The 19,220-nt window shown below is 32.6% G+C and overlaps 1 protein-coding gene across 20 annotated transcripts in view; it reads right to left on the bottom strand.

Moving 5' to 3' along the window:
• Nucleotides 1-19,220, bottom strand: part of CHL1 (cell adhesion molecule L1 like) — a 273,073-nt gene that overhangs the window by 54,258 nt on the left and 199,595 nt on the right. For all 20 annotated transcript variants that reach the window (XM_074284088.1, XM_074284083.1, XM_074284087.1 and 17 more), the window contains 5 exons: nt 17,329-17,449; nt 13,194-13,378; nt 6,518-6,649; nt 1,046-1,189; nt 391-502 (listed from right to left, as the gene is read on the bottom strand). In XM_074284088.1, coding sequence (XP_074140189.1) covers nt 391-502; nt 1,046-1,189; nt 6,518-6,649; nt 13,194-13,378; nt 17,329-17,449 — 694 coding nt within the window. The remainder of the gene's footprint in view (nt 1-390; nt 503-1,045; nt 1,190-6,517; nt 6,650-13,193; nt 13,379-17,328; nt 17,450-19,220) is intronic.

Consider the following 19,220-nt stretch of genomic DNA (forward strand, 5'->3'; position numbering starts at 1 on the left):
CATAAAATATTATTTATTATTAGTAGCATAATTACTAATTACTTTATGTTTTATGGTTGTAGTTACTGTTATACACATTTAAGAGAGCTGAAATAATGGAAGAGGGCTTAAAAAAGGTCTGTGACTCTTGCTTCACTCGCTTAGCAACAAATCAAAAACTGATCTCTTTCTAATTTCTTTACAACTCTTAAGTTTATCATAAAGCATTTTAAAAGTATCATTAAACTTTAATAGAGGGTTGATAGGGAAGAAAGTTAATTACATTTCTTCTATATTTATGCTTAATATCTTAAAGCCATTGGGGATATATATTACAATTGACCAAAAATTATGTACAGTGAATGTATATAATCTCCAAACAGTGTCCATTTAAGGAAAAATCAAACTTACCAAGTAATTACTGCAGGAGGTGAGGCAAAAACTTCACAAAATAAGTAAGCACTGTAACCAACCACAGCAGCATACCCTTCATCATCTGGGGTTTGCATCAATGGAGAAATATCTATAAATCAAAGCAGAATTCAAATTTGTTTTATCTTCTAAATCAAAATATGTTTGAAAATCATATTTCTTTTGTATTTTTCTTGCATATATATCTATACCTTTGTAAAGAATATAATAAAATATTTATAAAATAAATGTCTTATAAGTCAAAATATGATTGAAAATTGTATCTCCTTTCATTTTACCTCCATATACATTAAGAATATAATAAAAACATTTATATAACATAATAAAGATAATATATTATAGAAAATATACAATACAAGATATTTACCTATATTTTGAATTGCTAAATGAGAACTATCATCTAATGAATATCTATTTGGAAGCAATTGTTTTTCTTTGATATTATATCCCAAGAACAATGAGAGAACTGAGTTCTATGCATTGAGTTTTATACTTTTTCCCTTATATGTTGCTGCTATTAAAATGCAAACTAGGTTCATTAATCAAATAAGAATTTGTTACTGATAAAGGTTTTTTCCCCACAATATCTCTCTTACATATGCAAATTTATAATCTGTTTTAGATGAACACTTACCTAAAACATTGATATTGGCAGTAGCAAGAATTTTGCCATGTACATTTGTGGCTTCACACTGGTACACACCAGTATGATTCAACTGAATATTGTTGAAACTGATTTCTCCTGGGAAGAATACAATACCAGGTAGGGAGTGCTCTTCTGAAAGACATTAAAGTAGGTAAGCTCAATAAATAAAGATGTATCTTATATTAAAAAGTCATTTATTAATGCTATCCTATGGTATTTTTTAAAAGCACATGTAAGAGAATCCTCAATGTTTCTCATTTTAATTTTCCCTTTTGTAACTTCTAATATATTCCCCATTTTCTTTTCTTAGGTAGGACCTTCTTGACCAATTGTCCCTTTGTTGGGCTCTGGCCACTCTTAAAATATAAAGCAAGCAAACATCACCAATCCCTTCTACAACAAGAAGTTTCAAAAAAGTTCTGTATTTATTGGTTGTATTTGCTCTAATCTCTTAATACTTAGCATTTAGTCTCATGCTTAACAATCTCAGCTAATTTTCCATCCACTGCCCATATATATAGTAGGATATAGTTTTTGAGGGCAGAGAATGTTTCATTATTTGTTTTTCTAGCAACATAATACAATAGCAAATAACACAATTATTGATACATAGTAATTGGTACCTTAAGGTTTGTGTACATATAAATACATTTATACATAATACATACATATGCATAAATACTTACATTCTTGTATGCTGGATCCTTATCCCACCCTATCCTTAAAGTTACTTAACATCCCTGGATGTCCAGCTAGAAGACATGTACCCCTCATTTGTTCTCTTAGCACTTCATCATTCAATGAAATAATCAATCAACAAATATTTATTAAGCATCTGCTAATCTCCACTCTCATAGCCCTCATATTTCCATGAGGGAAAATTCCATATCTTTTGCCTCCATTTCTGCTGCCTTCAAGTCTTCCCATGTCCCTCTTATCCTCAAAAATTCACTTGATTCATCCATCACTTTAGCCATTATCTCCTTTTTGTGATTTGGCTTTTTGAGAATGTCAACAAAGTGTAAACTGTATGCTTTTTTCTTTTCACTCTTCTTAACTCCGCCATCCAGCTTCTGTCTATAATTCAACTAAAACTGTCCCTTCTAGAGTTTTCATTTATCCCTTCACTGTGAAATTCAATGACCCCTTCTCAATGCAGAACATCTTTGACCTCTCTTATTGTATTGAAAATCTTCTCAATCTGGAGACTTATACATCGAGTTGTTTTATTCATTTGTGTGTGTGTGTGTGTGTGTGTGTGTGTGTGTGTGTGTAACTGCTATTACTTGGTTCTTTCCCTCTTATCTATTACCTGTTTTTCTCCCTCTCATTTGTCTAATTGTTATCTTTCTCTTTTATGATATTTCATCCAGGTAACATCCTCTAATTAAGCTCTTTTCAGGGATATCTTCTCTTTTAGTTTTATACCATATTCCTAAGTGATCTCATTGGTTCTTAGTTATCTGTTATCATTTCTATACAGATAATTCTTAGGTCTATATATCCTGCTTTCCTATCTCTTTATAATTATAGGCAACTATTTCCTCCTGAATTTTAGATAAATTGAATTGGGTGGCCCACAGGCATCTAAAACAACATAAACAACAATCCTGGTTCAGTTCTTTATCATTTCTTGCCCGGATAATTGAAATAGTCCTCTCACTAGTTTCTATATCCAAGTCTCTGCCTCTTCCAATCTATCTTCCATTCAGCTGCTAAAGTGATTTTCTTAAAGCACAGATCTGACCATATCAGTTCTTTGTTTAATGAGATCTAATATCTCCTTATATCCTCCAAAATCAAATATAATTTCTATGCTTTTCTTCATTCCTTCTTAGTTCCTGTGTATACATGTACACACATACATGTGTGCACATGTGTATATTGATATATGTGCATCTATACATATATAATACAGATATAGATTTATCTATAGATATGTTTAGTTACTGTATATTATCTCACTTTTCTTATATATGTACAGAATTTAGTAAAGTGCCTATCACATAGTATTTCATAACTTTTGGTTGACTGACTAAATGGAATAATGGCTGTGTCTGAGGAAATAGGAACATTTACACACACACACACACACACACACACACACACACACACACACACACATAGAGAAAGAGAGAGAGAGAGAGAGAGAGAGAGAGAGAGAGAGAGAGAGAGAGAGAGAGAGAGAGAGAGAGACTTAGTTTGAAGGGAAAGACAAAAGGTTTTGTTTTATTCTGTTGAATATTGATGTCTTCAGAAAAATGTTCAGGAAGCAGTTGGTAATATAATCCTGAAGGTCAGTAGAGAGAGAATGGGGCTGGTTACATAGATCTGCGTGTCATCTGTATAAATATGGATGATAATTAACACAATGGGAGCTAAGGAGGTCACCAAAGGAGCATCTTATAATTTGCATTACAATTGTCTGCGTATGTCTTATTTTCACCTACTGGATTTTTAAGCCTCTTCATGCAGGGAATATATATATATATATATGAGTAATATTTATCTCCTTTACAATATATAGTCAAAAGAATCCATAAACTAGGCAACAGAAAATAAATAAATGAATGCTCCTTGAGGAGAATTTTCGTTTTTGCCTTTCTTTGCATCTCCATTGCAAACTGGAGATTTGTAAATTTGAAAATGCTTAATAAATGCTTATTAGATTGAAATGAATGAACAAATCTCATTGCTCTTCTCCAAGAACACAGGACTCTTGTTTTTTTATCTGTTTGATCGTACTGCTCCCCTTACCTCAAATGATGCCACGTCCTTCTCCAAACCTGTCCAAAGGCTACCAATCTTTTGAGTCCCAGCTAAAATTCTACCTCTTTTTATTTGCTATTATTGTGTATAGTGAACTTTCAGCTTGATTTGAAATTTGAGAATTCTTTGCTTTAATATATACTCTTTTAATACATTTGAAGCATCAGTAAGTCAAATACCTTGAGTCTCATTTTATGTATTATTCCATACATAGCAGACTGCTATGCTCCACAGAATCCTTTTGAATAAAATAGAATCAATTTGAATTTTTCTCAAGATTAGTAAATACTTTCACATATACACATATGTGTATATATATGTTTAGATTTGTCTATGTGTCCATACACATATACACATGTTTATATATACACATACACACATGCATAGACACATGGGTATGTACACACAAAATGTCTTATAACTTAAGGCTATTATTCTATTAGTTTAAAAATTCCATGTATAGAGTTGCCCTCAAATTAAGTATGGTTTTCCTATGCTCAAAAGATGAGCAAAATAAATTTATTTCCATTGAAACAGATCTGTTGAAAGTATAAATGTTAGAGTTTTTTCTATTAACTTCAAAAAGGCTTAGTGATTATCATAGGATTCTAGATTTAAAGTTTAAAAATATCTTCAATAATACTGAGCCCAACCATTTCACTTTTATTTAATAATCTGAAGATCAGGGACAGTGACTTGCCTAGTCACACAGATATTCAGAATCACAGGCCTGATCTGAATCCGGGTCATCCAGTCTTGCCTTGTACACCATATTACAGTGTCTCAAGATTCCTCCTCTATTTTTCATAAGTAGTTTTACTGAGGATAATATAAGAAGTCGGAAAAAATGGGATTGAATCTCAGCCATGGTATTTAATATTCCTATGGCTTTGCGAAACTCATTTAACCTTTAAAAGTCTCAGATTCTTTCTTCACAGAATTTCTAAGTTTCCTTCCAGCTTTCAAATTCATTATCTTTGATGTTGTTATAACTATTTTTTAAATTGTGAAACCATGGATGAATTCATTTATTCCATATTGAACAGTTAGTATTTGCTAAGTATTATAGCAGGCATGGGGGGAATTACAAAGTTTAGATAAGCTTTCTGCCCTTAATGGATCTTTCAATCTAATAGAAGAATAACAGTCAGAAAAAGACAACCAGAATCAATTAATCAATCAATATTGCCATGAGGAAGCATTTATCAAGCAGCTACAATTACTTCATGCTAAATACTTGAAATAAAAAGCCAAAAATGAAATAATCCCAGCTCTAAAGGAATTTTCATTAAACAATATAAAATATATGATTCCTTGAAAGAACAGTAGAACAGTAGTAAAGGAAGTGACTATATAATTTTTGGCAACCTTTATCATCACCAGGGAGGAATCAAATTTCATATAAAAGGCAGTATTTACAATAAGATTTAAAGATGATGTACAAATTAAAAAAAAAAAAGATAAATTAAGTCAATATTTTCTTTCCTTACTCAACACCTGTAGAGAGAGAACAAATCTTGTGTTTTCCCTTTGACACAACCTCCAGCTTACCTAGTATATACTGTTTGTACATAGCTGTTTGTATGGTATGTCCTTTTGAATGTGAACTCTTTGAGAACAGGATTTGTCTTTTCCCTTCATGTATTCTTAGTGCTTAATACACTTAGTGTACACTTAGTGCTTAATAAATTCCAATTGACAGACTGCTTAAATTACAAATGTCCATCCTCATTTAGAGAATTATATTCAATATACTTTGAAAGACCCATTATTTCATCAGCATAGGTTCTCCATTCTTATAATAATAATGAATAATAATAATAAATAAATAAAGATAAAAAAATAAGGCTTGGGATATTTACAAAGAATTAGAAGCAATCAAACTTAGCTGATACATAGATCAGAAAGTGGGGAGTTCAAACTCACAACCCCAGGACCAACAAATAGTTTAAAATATAATTGGGAAATAATTAACAAAATAAATAAAAAGACAATAAAACATAGTGTTAATTTTTGGTTTTTTAAATCAATTTGTGCCAAAGAGACCTGTTGCAATTCTTTATCTTATGTCATAGATGAAAAGAAAAGATATAAGAAAAGGTTAGCCAAGTGACAGTGGAGGGCTGTGAAAGGTCTTAAATGTTAACCTAAAAAGTTTGTATATTTTACTTGATAAACAAGAAGAGGCCATTAAAAATATATGGATGAGAGAAGTTATTGTACAAGGTATGTTATTTATCTAGTGATTTAAAGGCTAGGTTTCAAAGGAAAGTGACTAGGAATAAAAAGAGTGGTAAGGAGACAACTTCAATAGTCCAGGCTGGTGATAAGGAAGGCCTGGATTGGGCCACTGGTTGTAGAAATAGAAAAAAAGGCACAGAGATATAATCAATAGGATATTGCTACTCATAAGATTCAGGAGGTGAAAGGAATGAAACTCAAAGCAAATACAGCATTTCTGAACAGGGGAAATGGTATTATCTAGAGCAATAGCAAAGTCGGAGGCTGGAGTCTATATTACAGAAAAACAATGACTTCAGTCTAGAATAGGAAACTCCAGATCCACTATCAGACCTAATCTTGAAATCAAATTTATTCATCAGGCTAAACACAATCACTAAGTTCCATTCATTTCACTAAGCTATGAGCTCCAAGCATTGACAATAGACAAGAAAATGTAATAGCACTCACTATTAACAGGTAAACCATTGATTTTCCACTCTATTTCAGGGGTGGGTTCTCCCTCAGCTTCACATAGCAGGATTCCATTGCTCCCAATGCTGTACACAGCACTTTCAGGTTTTTTTGTCCAGCGAGGAGGTTCTGATAATAAAATAAACACAAAGAAAACAAATTTAAAATGTCATTATTGTATCAAGGTTGGAAATCTCATGAACATCCAGCAGATGGCAGACTTTATCAAGTATTTCCTGACAAAAATTTTTAAATTCACTTTGTAGGAGTGGTAAGATAACTATGACTTACTAAGAAAATATTTTATCCTTTTTTTGTGATTATAAAGTAGAATAAAAATAACTTACTAAAATACATAAATATGGTCATTTTTGCTAGTTGCAGGAATGCCTTTCTTCATCAGCAGAGAAACAGAAATACCTATAGATGGTATGTTGATTTAGTGCTACTGGATGGTACTAGAATCTGCCCAAGAGCATATATGTTTCAAGATGTGTGCTTTCAGAAATGTCTTTTAATTACTTAAAAATACAGTAATAGTATACAGTAAGACTGAAAAGACATTCTTGTAAACCTTATACAATTTACTAATGCCCCCTCCCCAGACAATTGGGTTGTTTTTGTTTGTTTTTGTCCTTGTTTTCTTGATTTGGGGAGAGATTTTTGTTTATATGTTATTTGTTTGTTCACAGAAGATGCCAGGCTTCATTGGTAAGAATATACTTAGCTAGGAGTTCTCTATACCAAGAAAATCCCAAGGTCGACTGCTTTCCTTAACTCTAAAATTAGGCAATATAATGCTTTTAGATCTTGACATGAATCAAAAATGAAATATTTCTTTTCTTTCATTTTTAATGACATCTTATTTTGCTTAAATATAGCACTGTGTTAGCAATACAAAAATGAAAGATTGAAGTGTGGATGATTTGGTTTTATTTGAAAATTGCTTAATTTCTGAATACTTCTTCCCCTCAACCCAAACATTTTCCAATATGACTATTTCCCAAGAAACTGAGCTTTTATTCCATAAGAGACTAGGAATGTATTCTAAAGAAAAATTGAAAACAAAATTATTTTCACAAGAAAAAGTGACAGGAATGTCACATAATTTAAGAATGTACAAATTACTCTGACAAATTCAAGTCTGAGCAAGAAAATTCATTTCGTAATTACCTCCCAGGGTGTGGGTATGATATTTAATTGTTCACCTTCCAGTGAAAAAAAGCTATGAATGCCTTTGTAAATGTGCTTTCAGAAGCTGCACATTGGTAAATTATAAAATGGCCAACTTGAAATCTCCTGAGCTCCCAAAGGCATTTTACATTCAGCAACACTCTTAGTAGTCTCCCATTGAGTTGAATGAAAAATGTTTTTTTACTTGATTTCAGTCTTTTCCAAATAATGAATTCCATTAAATGTAGATAAATTATTAATTCAAGCAATGTATAAAACTTTTACTATTCAGAATGTAGTACTCACTACAACCTAATGCTTCCAGGATTTGGCACGCTAAATTGGTCTTCTTATTACAATACAGGGTAGGGAATGGGTAACCAAAGTACAAGTCAACACGTATTTTGATACATTCATCAAGATGGGGTCATTCCTATTCCTACTCCCTTTCATCTGGTATTTCCAATTGTCTATCACTATCTGCTCCAGAAGAGCACAATCATCAGATTTTTAGAACTAAAATTGTAAAGCTCACAGGGACTAAAGTCTTTCATTTTATACATGAGGAAACAGAGAGAAAAAAAAAAAAAAAAAAAAAAAAAAACAACTTTGCTATATACTTTACACATAGGGCAGATAGGGCAGAGCTGATACAGGAGTTCAGATTTTCAGATTTACAGGCAAGCATTTGTGCAGTTCACCCAAAAGGCAAAGATATGTCACAAACATATGATTTATAGGCTCATTTGCCTGACTAGAGGTAGAAGAGATATTCTAAGTCAAAGATCCACTACCTCATTTTGCAGATAAGATAACTGAGAGGTCAAGTGTCCTCTCCAGGGAGGTCACACAGCTAACTTATTCCTATTTATCTCACTGCAGGGTATACAGCAAGTGATTGTGAAATTAGCATAACACTACTGAAAAATTTTTTTCTCTAATTGTTTTTTTTTTAATCCTATTATTCTCCATTTGTAACATTTACGTGTGTAGAGTGAACCGTATTTCAATTTTCTCTTCATCCATGGTTGTCACCTCTGCTACGCTGCATTGTAGACACACGCACACATACACACACACACACATACATACACACATATATATGCATACAGATACATACAAACATATGAGTGTGTATGAATATAAATATAAGTATTACATGCAATAATATCTGTGTGCATATATACATCTGTATATAACACTTTGTATCTTCATTTTGTCTTAATTCTTGATACAATGCTGAATTCAAAGTGACACAACATGACAGTAATGTTGTCGGTGAAAGAACAAAGCATTGTTTCATTCTGATCCAGGTCAAAACAGAAAAACACAATTTACCCACCTTTTGTGTAAGGATAGGGAATAAAACAGTGATGGCATTGGCATAGAGAACTGTCATATAAGGGTATTCTTTATTAATGAAGACTGGCACCTTCTATAAAATATTCAGTTTTAGAAATTTGCCTAAAACCTTTGTTAAGTGATTTGTTCAGAATCACATAGACAATATGTATTCAAGGTGAAACTTGAACACAGTTCTTCCTACTCAAGAGCCTTCTCTTTATTCAAAACACCAGTGTTGTTCTGCAAAAGACATACTGCTATTTCAAACAAATAATTTAGTAAATTGTATAAAACATACAATTTTCACTTCTATTCATTAAGGAAATTTCATTTAAGAAATATACCAAAATGCCATATCAGAGACAAGGAGAGAATAAGAAAGAATAGATGACTGAGGGAAGATTAAGAAATAGGGAATTCATCTGGGTGGCAACTACTTTGTATCATAGAAAAAGAGGAAATCAAGGTTTCAGATATATGCTAGCTCTATGACTCAAGGCAAGTCACTTAACTATTATGCCTCAGTCATACATGATTGTTGTATGGATCAAGTAAGTTAACATATATAAAGAATTTTGCAAACGTTGGTGGTGATGGTGGTACTGGTAGTTATGGTAATAATAGGAGAAAAAGTAAACAGAAGATGAATAGGAGTAGTAAAGAAGGAAGGAGGGAGGGCAAAAGCTGCTCTATAAGACCTAGAGAAAGTGAAAAACATTCTATTCTGTACTATGTAAAGGAAAACCCTCATTGTCTTCATGCTGTGTTTTTTCCTTATTTAATCATACCATGCCCTACTCAATAAACTCTAGTGGCTCCCTATTGCCTCCAACAACAAATGCAAAATGTTCTGTTTGCCATTCAAAATTATTCATAATCTAGTTCCTTACTATCTTTTTTTTTTTAATACTAGCTTTTTATTTATTTATTTTTATTTTATTTATTTATTTACCACTATAGCTGATACATAGTAAATCCTTAATAAATATTTACTGATTGAGTATCTATACCAGATTCCCTCATAATTGTGATTAAAGAAGTACATAATTTCTAAATATTTTTGCTTCTATAACTGAGAAGCTGACCATAGGAAATCATTAATTGGCTAGGAAAAAAGTGTGGCAAACGACGATGCTAAGAATCATATAAGTTAAATAAATTCACTACCATTTGTACTGAAAAGTTTACTAGAGTACAAGACAGTACAGAAAATGATATTCTGTCTGCCTGTCCCCTACCCTGACCCTTTCCCAAGATTCATAATTGCTTTTACATCTGCATCTTAATGTTTAGAATAAACACCTTTCAGCAAGATATTAAAAAGCATACATAAAAGGTAACATTAATGAGTATGCATGTGTGTTTTATTTTAATGCATAGGGTCATAGAGGCTCAAAATTATAGAACTTTATGAACATCCAACTCTATTTTTTCAGATGAGGAAATAAATTTAATAATGAGTGACAGACTACCTTAAAAAAAAAAAAAAAAAGAAAAAAAGTCATTTGTCATGTTTGATGAAAAGAATTTGACTTCATGGTGGGTAATTTTTGGAGAAGCATGGATGGAGTGGAGTGGGAGAGTTGGAAACATTAGAATAATTTCATATTTTCCCAGTGGTCTGAGAAGTATAATTATGTACTAATTCCAGGCTCATTTCATCCTTTTCTTTTGGCATCATGAACTTTTTCCTCATGATTACTGTACCACTTTTGCCCACTTTCTTATCATGGGGAAATTTCTAATCATGTTCCAAACCCACAATATTGCTTTAGATAAAATTCAAACCATATGTTCTCAGAAACTCAGTTCTCATTGCTTTCAGGTGAGATACTTCTTTTCAAATTATAATTAATTTCTCTAAGTATCATGTCAATAGGAATAATAAATATTTGTTATCCCACCCCATCCCTTCCATAGAATACCTGAACATATTTTCCAGTTTTTAATGAAAATATTCTGACATTTTCTTTACAACTTACTTACTTACATACTTACTTATTCACAACTTACAATATAATGGCAAACATTTTATATTTTTGTGTATCTTTAAAATATTGATCAGAGAATTGGATTTGAATTTTTTATCCAAAAGAAAAAGGGATAATGGTACAAGATGCTCTGATACTACAAGTGCCTTAATAAAGTCACAAGGAATGATAAAGAAATGGGCTTTGTGGTCAAGTCCAATTGACATTTTACTGCATAGTTTATCTTTATCTTTTCCCTGGGGGGGAGGAGGATGGACAAGGAAAGAATAGGATCAGAAAGACAGAAGACATCAATCAAAAGTGAGTGCATTCCTCTGCTTTTCCCCCCACCCCATGATTAATGGTAGCATTTATTGATTTCAGACTTTAGTGGGGGGAAAAAAAAGGTTTTTTTAGATTCTGTCTGGCTTTCACTTGGATTTGTGAAGCAGAACTCCTGATACATAGAACCAAGGGACACTTATAGTAGTAATTCTTTGGGAAGAAGGATTTAATGATTCTCATAAAAACACTATTTACATCTCAATAGACATAATAGTTGTTTTATCAATAGTGAAGATAATTTGTTCTAGGAACCTATGGGAAAATAGAATCCTAAGGTCAACATTTTGAATTCTTTAATTAATTTTGCATTCAACATATTTTCCTTCTTTCTTTTTTTCTTTTTAATAACTCCTGCAATTCCTTTGAAAGCTTAAATTTTACAGTCAAGAAAACTGTGGCCAGATTGTTAAAATATTCAGCTACTGTAGCACAGTTCCAGACCATCTGGAAGGATTTCTAATAGTCAGCAACTTGGAGGATCATAGCAGTGAACAATTATCTATGTCTGAAATTTATGTGTGCACGAATATATAAGCAAGAGAAAATATTCATTTTGTACAGAGTATTACAGTCTGGCAATATTATTGTCCATTAGAGAATCCTAGGAGGGGTGGGGGGGGGGAATACTAATGCAAAGACTTCCAAACCTTCTCCTTCTGGATTTCTTTCTGAAGGTGAGTATGAATTAACACAGGAATAAGTGGCTATGAGCAGATAATAGTTTGGGTGTTGAGTGCGTTTACTCTTATGTGCGTCATTGTGTTGTATCAAAGAAACCGATGTTCCTGGGTCTGGTTTTTACCCTGTCTATAGCACTTTATATAAGGATAAACATTAGATTGTGACATCAAAATAGCATTTTTCTTGGAACTACCCATTCTAGAAAGTTAAGGTGCCATTTGCATTTTAAATTATAAATACAATTTGCTTTTTACCTTAATAAACTCAAAATTTTGGACCAATCCAAATGGTTAAATTAGATTGGCTCCAAATGAGACCCCCAGCAACAGTTTCCTAAAATGAATACAATTATTTCTCAGCTCTCTCCCTCTCACTCTCACTCTTGCTCTGACTTTGCATATAGATATATAGATTTATTTATATCTATATATCTATATGTAAATACCATGAAATTAAGTGTATTAGGACATTGAAACACATGACTTATTCTTAAAGTTTAGTCCTGAAAGGAGCTGCAGGGACTCTGAAGTTCAAAACCCTAATAGGAGATCTACTTAAATGACATACTCAAAGGAAACAATGAGTTAGTGCTCACAACTGACACTAGAACAAAGCTCATCAGGTCTTTTGTGAAGATTACAAGAACTGGAACAATCTTTGAGTCTGTTCAGTGAAGATTCGTTCTCACTATGAAAATGACAAAAAGCACTCCATGGAATGATGTCACCGCAGTCCTATCCTAGCCCAAATTCTAAAAGCTGTGATGGAGAGAAGTTGAATATCTTTTAAATACAAACTTTTTTGGAGGAATTGGAATGTTTAACTTTTAGAAGTAGAGATGTGGGATGAATCTAGTAATTTGATGGTTCTGTTTCATTTTTTTTTTGTATTTCATTTACTATACCATGCATATATAATTACATTTGTGCACAGACATGCATATACATATGTGTGTGTTTGGTATGTGACAGGTGTGTATAGGTGTATATAATTATATGCATATTGTTGTAACATTGATATTGGTGTGCATTGTGTTGGAAAAATCTCAGGGAATATTTGACTCCTTAAAGCTCAAATTACCTTTGGAAGATTGTGCACATGCCATTTGCACATACACACAATATACAAAGATAAGAAATTATTTAAAATGAATATAGCACCTTCCACAGTTACTCGGAATTCATGCATGGCAGTCCCTTTGTAATTCTTGGCCATGCACCGGTAATGTCCTTTATCCATGTGAGTGACCTGTTCAATCTTCAATGTCTTTCCAAAATTTTCTCTTTCTTCTCTTCCCTTGGGCAAATCTTCACCCACCTTCATCCAAGTAATCTGTGGAGTTGGCCTAGAAAATTACAAAAATAAATTGACAAATAAATGCAAGGAAAATGTTCCATCATATTTCCAACAATTACACCTACTGGGAAAGCCTCTATGATTCTATACCCACTCTGATTCCTCACAGAACAATTCAGAAATACAATGGCAAAAGAGTGCCAAGATATTTTGAATTTCTGCAATTTTGCTGATGTACTTTCCATAAAATCTCCAGGATCAAGAATGTTGTAGCATTATTCTCCTAATTTTTTGTATTCTCCTTCCCAGAAGCCTTATATGCTTAGAAGTATCAAATAAGTGAGATTCAGTGACCTCAGGGTCATTGTAGTCAATGTACATATTATTAAATTTTGTTTTCCAACTCTCTTTTCCCAAAAAAATAACAAATACAAGATCCTAGAAGTCTATTTTATATATTACTTTTTAACAACATCTACATCTGTGGTTTCAGTGATATTATTGAATTAACTACAAAATAATATTTCAATTTTTCTCAAAAATCTAGTAATAACAAAATAAGTTTCTCAAACTGCCTATAAGTAATCATTTAGTAAAATAATCTTTTATAGAAAATTTATCCTGAATTATGAGAAGGGGACTCAGATTATACTTGGGTGTCTTGACTAATAGGCAAAATTTTGTTCTATAAATTTAGCCATTTACCTTGTCTTTTAGTAAGACTAGTGCCTAAGCTGTGTTTTACAGTTATTTCTCCAGGATAAGATCATTTTGATGAAGTACATTTAGCAAGATCAGCTTTCAGAATTTTCTTGTCAAGAGTAATAAAAACCCTAACAAATGTTGCAATTACAATGGGAGAAGAATGTGAACCAAACACCAAGTATCATTCATACATTAAGCCTTACAAAATCTGCTGGGTCTTCCCTTAAACCAAACTTAATAACTTATATCAAACAGTTTTACAAGTGGGGGAGAACTGAGGGATCAGATCATCTTCAATTCCAGAATGTGTCAAAGGCAGAATTTGAATACAGGTAATTCTAAATTTGAGGCTGGGCATCTATCAATTATGCCTCAGATAGTTCTATTATTCTCCAGTTATCTCTTAAATAGTTCAAAAGTAAACAAAATTAGCAGCTTCTGCTTACCTCAGATCTCCCAGGGTTCATGAAAATGTCCCAGATGATGTTCTCCTACATTGTGCATAAAAGCATCTGCACTGCCTGCTGGTGCTAACATACCATGCTCTAACAACCTAACATTGCCTTACCTCATGACAACTATCTTCAATTTATCCAGGATTATGGGACTGAAAATGTTCTGCAAGCAATAGTAGGCTAATGAAATTCCCAATAGGCTGCTGGGGGATAACATTAACTGCTGCTTTCCTGAACATATCACCTAACAGGATGTATACCCCAAATCTCTCAACTGCTTACTTTTCATTCCTTCTGTTACTGTGGCAATATGCCAAATTACAGTCTGTTCTGTGCTTCAGGTATACACACACACACACACACACACACACACACACACATACACACACACACACACACATTTTACCATACATTTTCTTACAACTGTTTCCCCTTTCTTCCTTGTACATGTATAAATCCTTCAGTAATTCCTTAACCTAGCATACACCAATATCAACAGTGTTAACTTAAAAATAGAAAATGTCCATGGAGGAGTATTATTTCACTGAAAATGCAGCTTACCTGGGAACATATCTATGAGCCAAAAGCATTACTAGGTTTAGTGGATTTTGTGTATCATATTGTTATGACTATTACTGTTTTGATGGCCTGTTATATATTAAATGGATAATGGGGGCACAGCTGGCTTCCAAGAGTGACTTTGCCTTTGTAGCTGAAATTGTTCTTTCAAGAACATGAATCTTGGGTTTCCAGGTTTAATGCAGCTCCTTGTTGTGCTCTTTCACTTATTTCATCCTCTTTTCTTTTCTTTATTATGTCATATTTCTTTTTTTTTTTCTTTCCCAAATTGGTTATGCATCTTTTCATCCACAGGCATATAATTGTTTTGTACATTTACAACTGACTTAATAGATTATAGAATTGTAGCTCTCCACAAGATGATGAATTCAATTTTTAAGTGAATAAGCTAACTTTTTCCAAACACACACACACACACACACACACACACCTTCAATTCCACAACCTAACCCTGACAGCAAGGGCACAATTGTTTTTTTTCTTACACACCTCAGGGATCATCTACTCCAAATGACATCTCAATAGGAATACCCTGGACAACATCCCCACCAGTGGTTATTCAATCTTTGCTAGAATCCTCTATAAGAGAGGATTCATTATGTCCCAAGGCATTCCATTCTACACAGAGAAAGTTTCAGGATATTGGGAAAGTTTTGCAGCACCATCTTAATTTGTCTCAGTAGAAATACATTGATCCTTTAGAATCAAGTAAGAATGAATATCAGTCACTCTTCCATTTGATAAACTTTAAAATATTTAAAAGCTGTTGTCCTGCCATTCCTAAGTCTTATTTTTGCCTGACCAAAAGCATCAGATCCTTCTCCTGATGGGTATGCTCTCTCATCATTCTGGTTACATGAGCCAGAGTTCTTTTGGTTTATTAATACACTTTGAAAAATATGGCTTCCATAAGTAACTATATTATTTCAGACTGGGTTTGATTACAATCAAATACACATAAAATATTCTCTCTCTTATTCTAATATTCTATAACTGCTTCCTCTATAAATGTTTTCTATGACTATATTATATCATATTGCAATTTCGAGCTTCCAACTATGGTGGAGTTGTCCCTTTCTAATTCTTTGCCATGCAGCAATAAAGTATTTTATATTTGTGAATGACTGCAACCCTTTTATATTTGTATCATTGATGTTATATGTATGCCTGTGAACTTTCCCATTATTACATACAACTTAGATTTGAAATCTCAAAATCAACCCTAATATTTCCCTCTCCATCATATCTAATATATCTAATAAGTTCTCAAGTCCCATTGATCCACCTACAAAATATGTTTTCAAAATTCTCCCTTTCCCTCTATTCACAGTTATTACTTATTACTCATGCCTGGAACTTCATAACCCCACTTGGAGTTTTCCTGACAAAGATACTGGAGTGTTTTGTCATCTTCCTTCTCCAGCTCAATTTATAGTTAAAAAGCTGGGGCAGATAGGGGTAAGTGAGTTACTCAGTGTCACATAACTAGTAAGTGTCTGAGTTTAAATTTGAATTCATATCTTACTGAATCCAGGTCTGGCACTCTACCCATTGTGCCACCTACTTGTTCCAACTTAAATAATTAATTCTCAGTTTAGATAATCACCACTTCTTGCTTGAAATGTAGGAGCAATTTGTAATTTGTTTCCCTTCCTCTGTATATCTCCAATCTATCCCTTACCCAACTATCAAATATTCTTCCTAATGTGTAGAACTCTCCATATTCCTTATAACATCAAAAATTTAGGTGTGTTATTTGTCCCTTCTTCCATCAGGCACATGGTAACTCTTATCCTATCTGAAAATCTATCTCCTTGAAAAGGTTTCATCATTTCCCTGTGTATGTGGAAGCTTTGTATCCTTTGTCAGAATAATGTTGCTGTTTTTTTTTTTTTTTTAAGAAGACAATAAAAATCATAGGATTACAAAGTAAAATAAAGTCCAATCAAAATACAAAACACACACACACACAAAAATAAATTCATTTTAAGAACCCTTGGTCTAGCAAAACCACATCTATCCCCTGCCCTACATCCAGTATTAACCTTGGTTTGAGTTCAAAGTAGGATATGTACAAACACACACACACACACACACACACACACATAAACATAAACTTCAACTTTAAAGACACATTAATACAAACACATATAAAATGCAATTGAATTTTAAATGCTCTCTCCGGACACATTTTGATTTCATGTATTCCCTTTTACAGAGACTGACTTGACAAGTTTACGAAACATCTCCAATTACTCACAGGCCTTCAGCAAAGCATTCCAATAGCAGTGTCCCCCCTTTGATGATGGTGACTGAAGAATGACTGCCAGAAGTTTCGGGAGGCAAAAGCATTCTGGGTTGTCTTTGCTTGATTGAATTTGCTATGCAGATGGAAAAAAAGAGCTTGAGTCTTTTTCAACAGCAATATTTCTGGAGCATTCAAAATCTTCCCTTAATAAATTACAGTGACAAATATATCTATTTTCCGATGAACACTTATTTTCAGCACATGTAACATAGGTCATATCCAATAATTGAGGACAACAACCAAAGAGGTTGTTATTCTGTTAGCATAATTAAACATCTTCCAAGGTTGAAGTATTTTGTATACTCATTACTATCTAGAAGCAACTAGGCCAGTTAATGGCATCATTGTTTACTCCATATTTCACCAAAATCATACATACATACATACACACACACACATACATTGAAATCAGTCAGCTATACTTTGCATGTGCTCTTTCTCGCTGTCTTTCAATAAATACAAGGACAACATAGATAAGGACATATACACATACATGGCTGAATGCAGTGTATACAATACACGTAAATATTTACACAGATAAATATACAGGGAACTAGAATTTCCCTTTTGGGGGGAGAGAAATGCTTCTTTTTAAACTTAAGGTATATTCACTAACAGAGACCAATTTTCATCAGTTCTGATTATACAAATAAATAAGAATTTTAAGTTGTAACCCTGATAATTAAATATATATATATATATATATATATATATATATATATATATATATATATATACATTCATGCAAATGTCACAAAGCTGGGAGAAAATAGTATCTATCAAACATCACTTTACCGTTTTTTTAATCAAATATAATTTCTCTGTAATTTTGATCTGAACATGTTTTTTCGGTTTCTTCCCTTTTCTCTTAAAGTACACTCCATCTCCAGACTTCCTTCTTGATTCCAAACTTTCTCTAAAATGCCTCTTCAAGGTTCACTCTATTCCAGCATACCTCTCTTGCTTGACTAGTTCCTCTCACAATCTCCACTTTAGGGAGGGCACCCAAGACACTTATGTCTTAATTTCTCGGCCTCACTCACGGGAGTTTTTTTCCATGATAACCCCTTTGCCAGGTACCTCCCCAGATTCCCTACTTCTCAGTTTTGTTTTTGTTTTGTTTTTCCTTTTAGAATATTTGTTCTTTGAGTTCACGAACAATTTTTTTCTCCTTGTATTTGAATTTGTAGCACTTTGTACAGTGCATGTACATAAGTACTTAATACTCATTGACTAGAGAAATAATTTTGTTACACATAATTCCCCTTCATCTACATTTTGATGTCTCACAACATAATAATAACATTCAAAGAATTATAAATTCCATTAGGTTGCAAAATGTGGTTTGGACTGCAAACTTTGCATTGTCCCACTCGGATTTAGATATACATATAATAAATCTATAATATATGATTATAATATATGTATCTATAATTGTGCTGATTCTTATAAGTCCTAATTTTATTTTAATGTCCTGGCAAGAAAATTAATGCTTATTTTCAAAGTTGGATAAAACAATTCATAGACTTACTTTTGTCCAATGAACAAGAATTTGTCATATATAAATAAAGATATATATAGACATGAATATTTATAAATAAATATAATAGATATAAATATCTCCATCTAAATGTGTCTCTATATTTATCTATCTATCTAATTCCTTTCTCTAGATAGCCAGTTAACAATATAATATAGTCCTTCTTTTTTAAAGTCCTTACTTGGAAAATTATTAGAATATATACTTTATATTTCATTTGGAAAAAAATTGATGAACAAATAATATCATTTGGGGAATTTTTCCTTTTGAATAAGAAATAATTTTATGAAGCTCACAAAATAAT

Source organism: Sminthopsis crassicaudata, chromosome 1, assembly GCF_048593235.1.
Source record: "Sminthopsis crassicaudata isolate SCR6 chromosome 1, ASM4859323v1, whole genome shotgun sequence".
Classification (NCBI taxonomy): domain Eukaryota; kingdom Metazoa; phylum Chordata; class Mammalia; order Dasyuromorphia; family Dasyuridae; genus Sminthopsis; species Sminthopsis crassicaudata.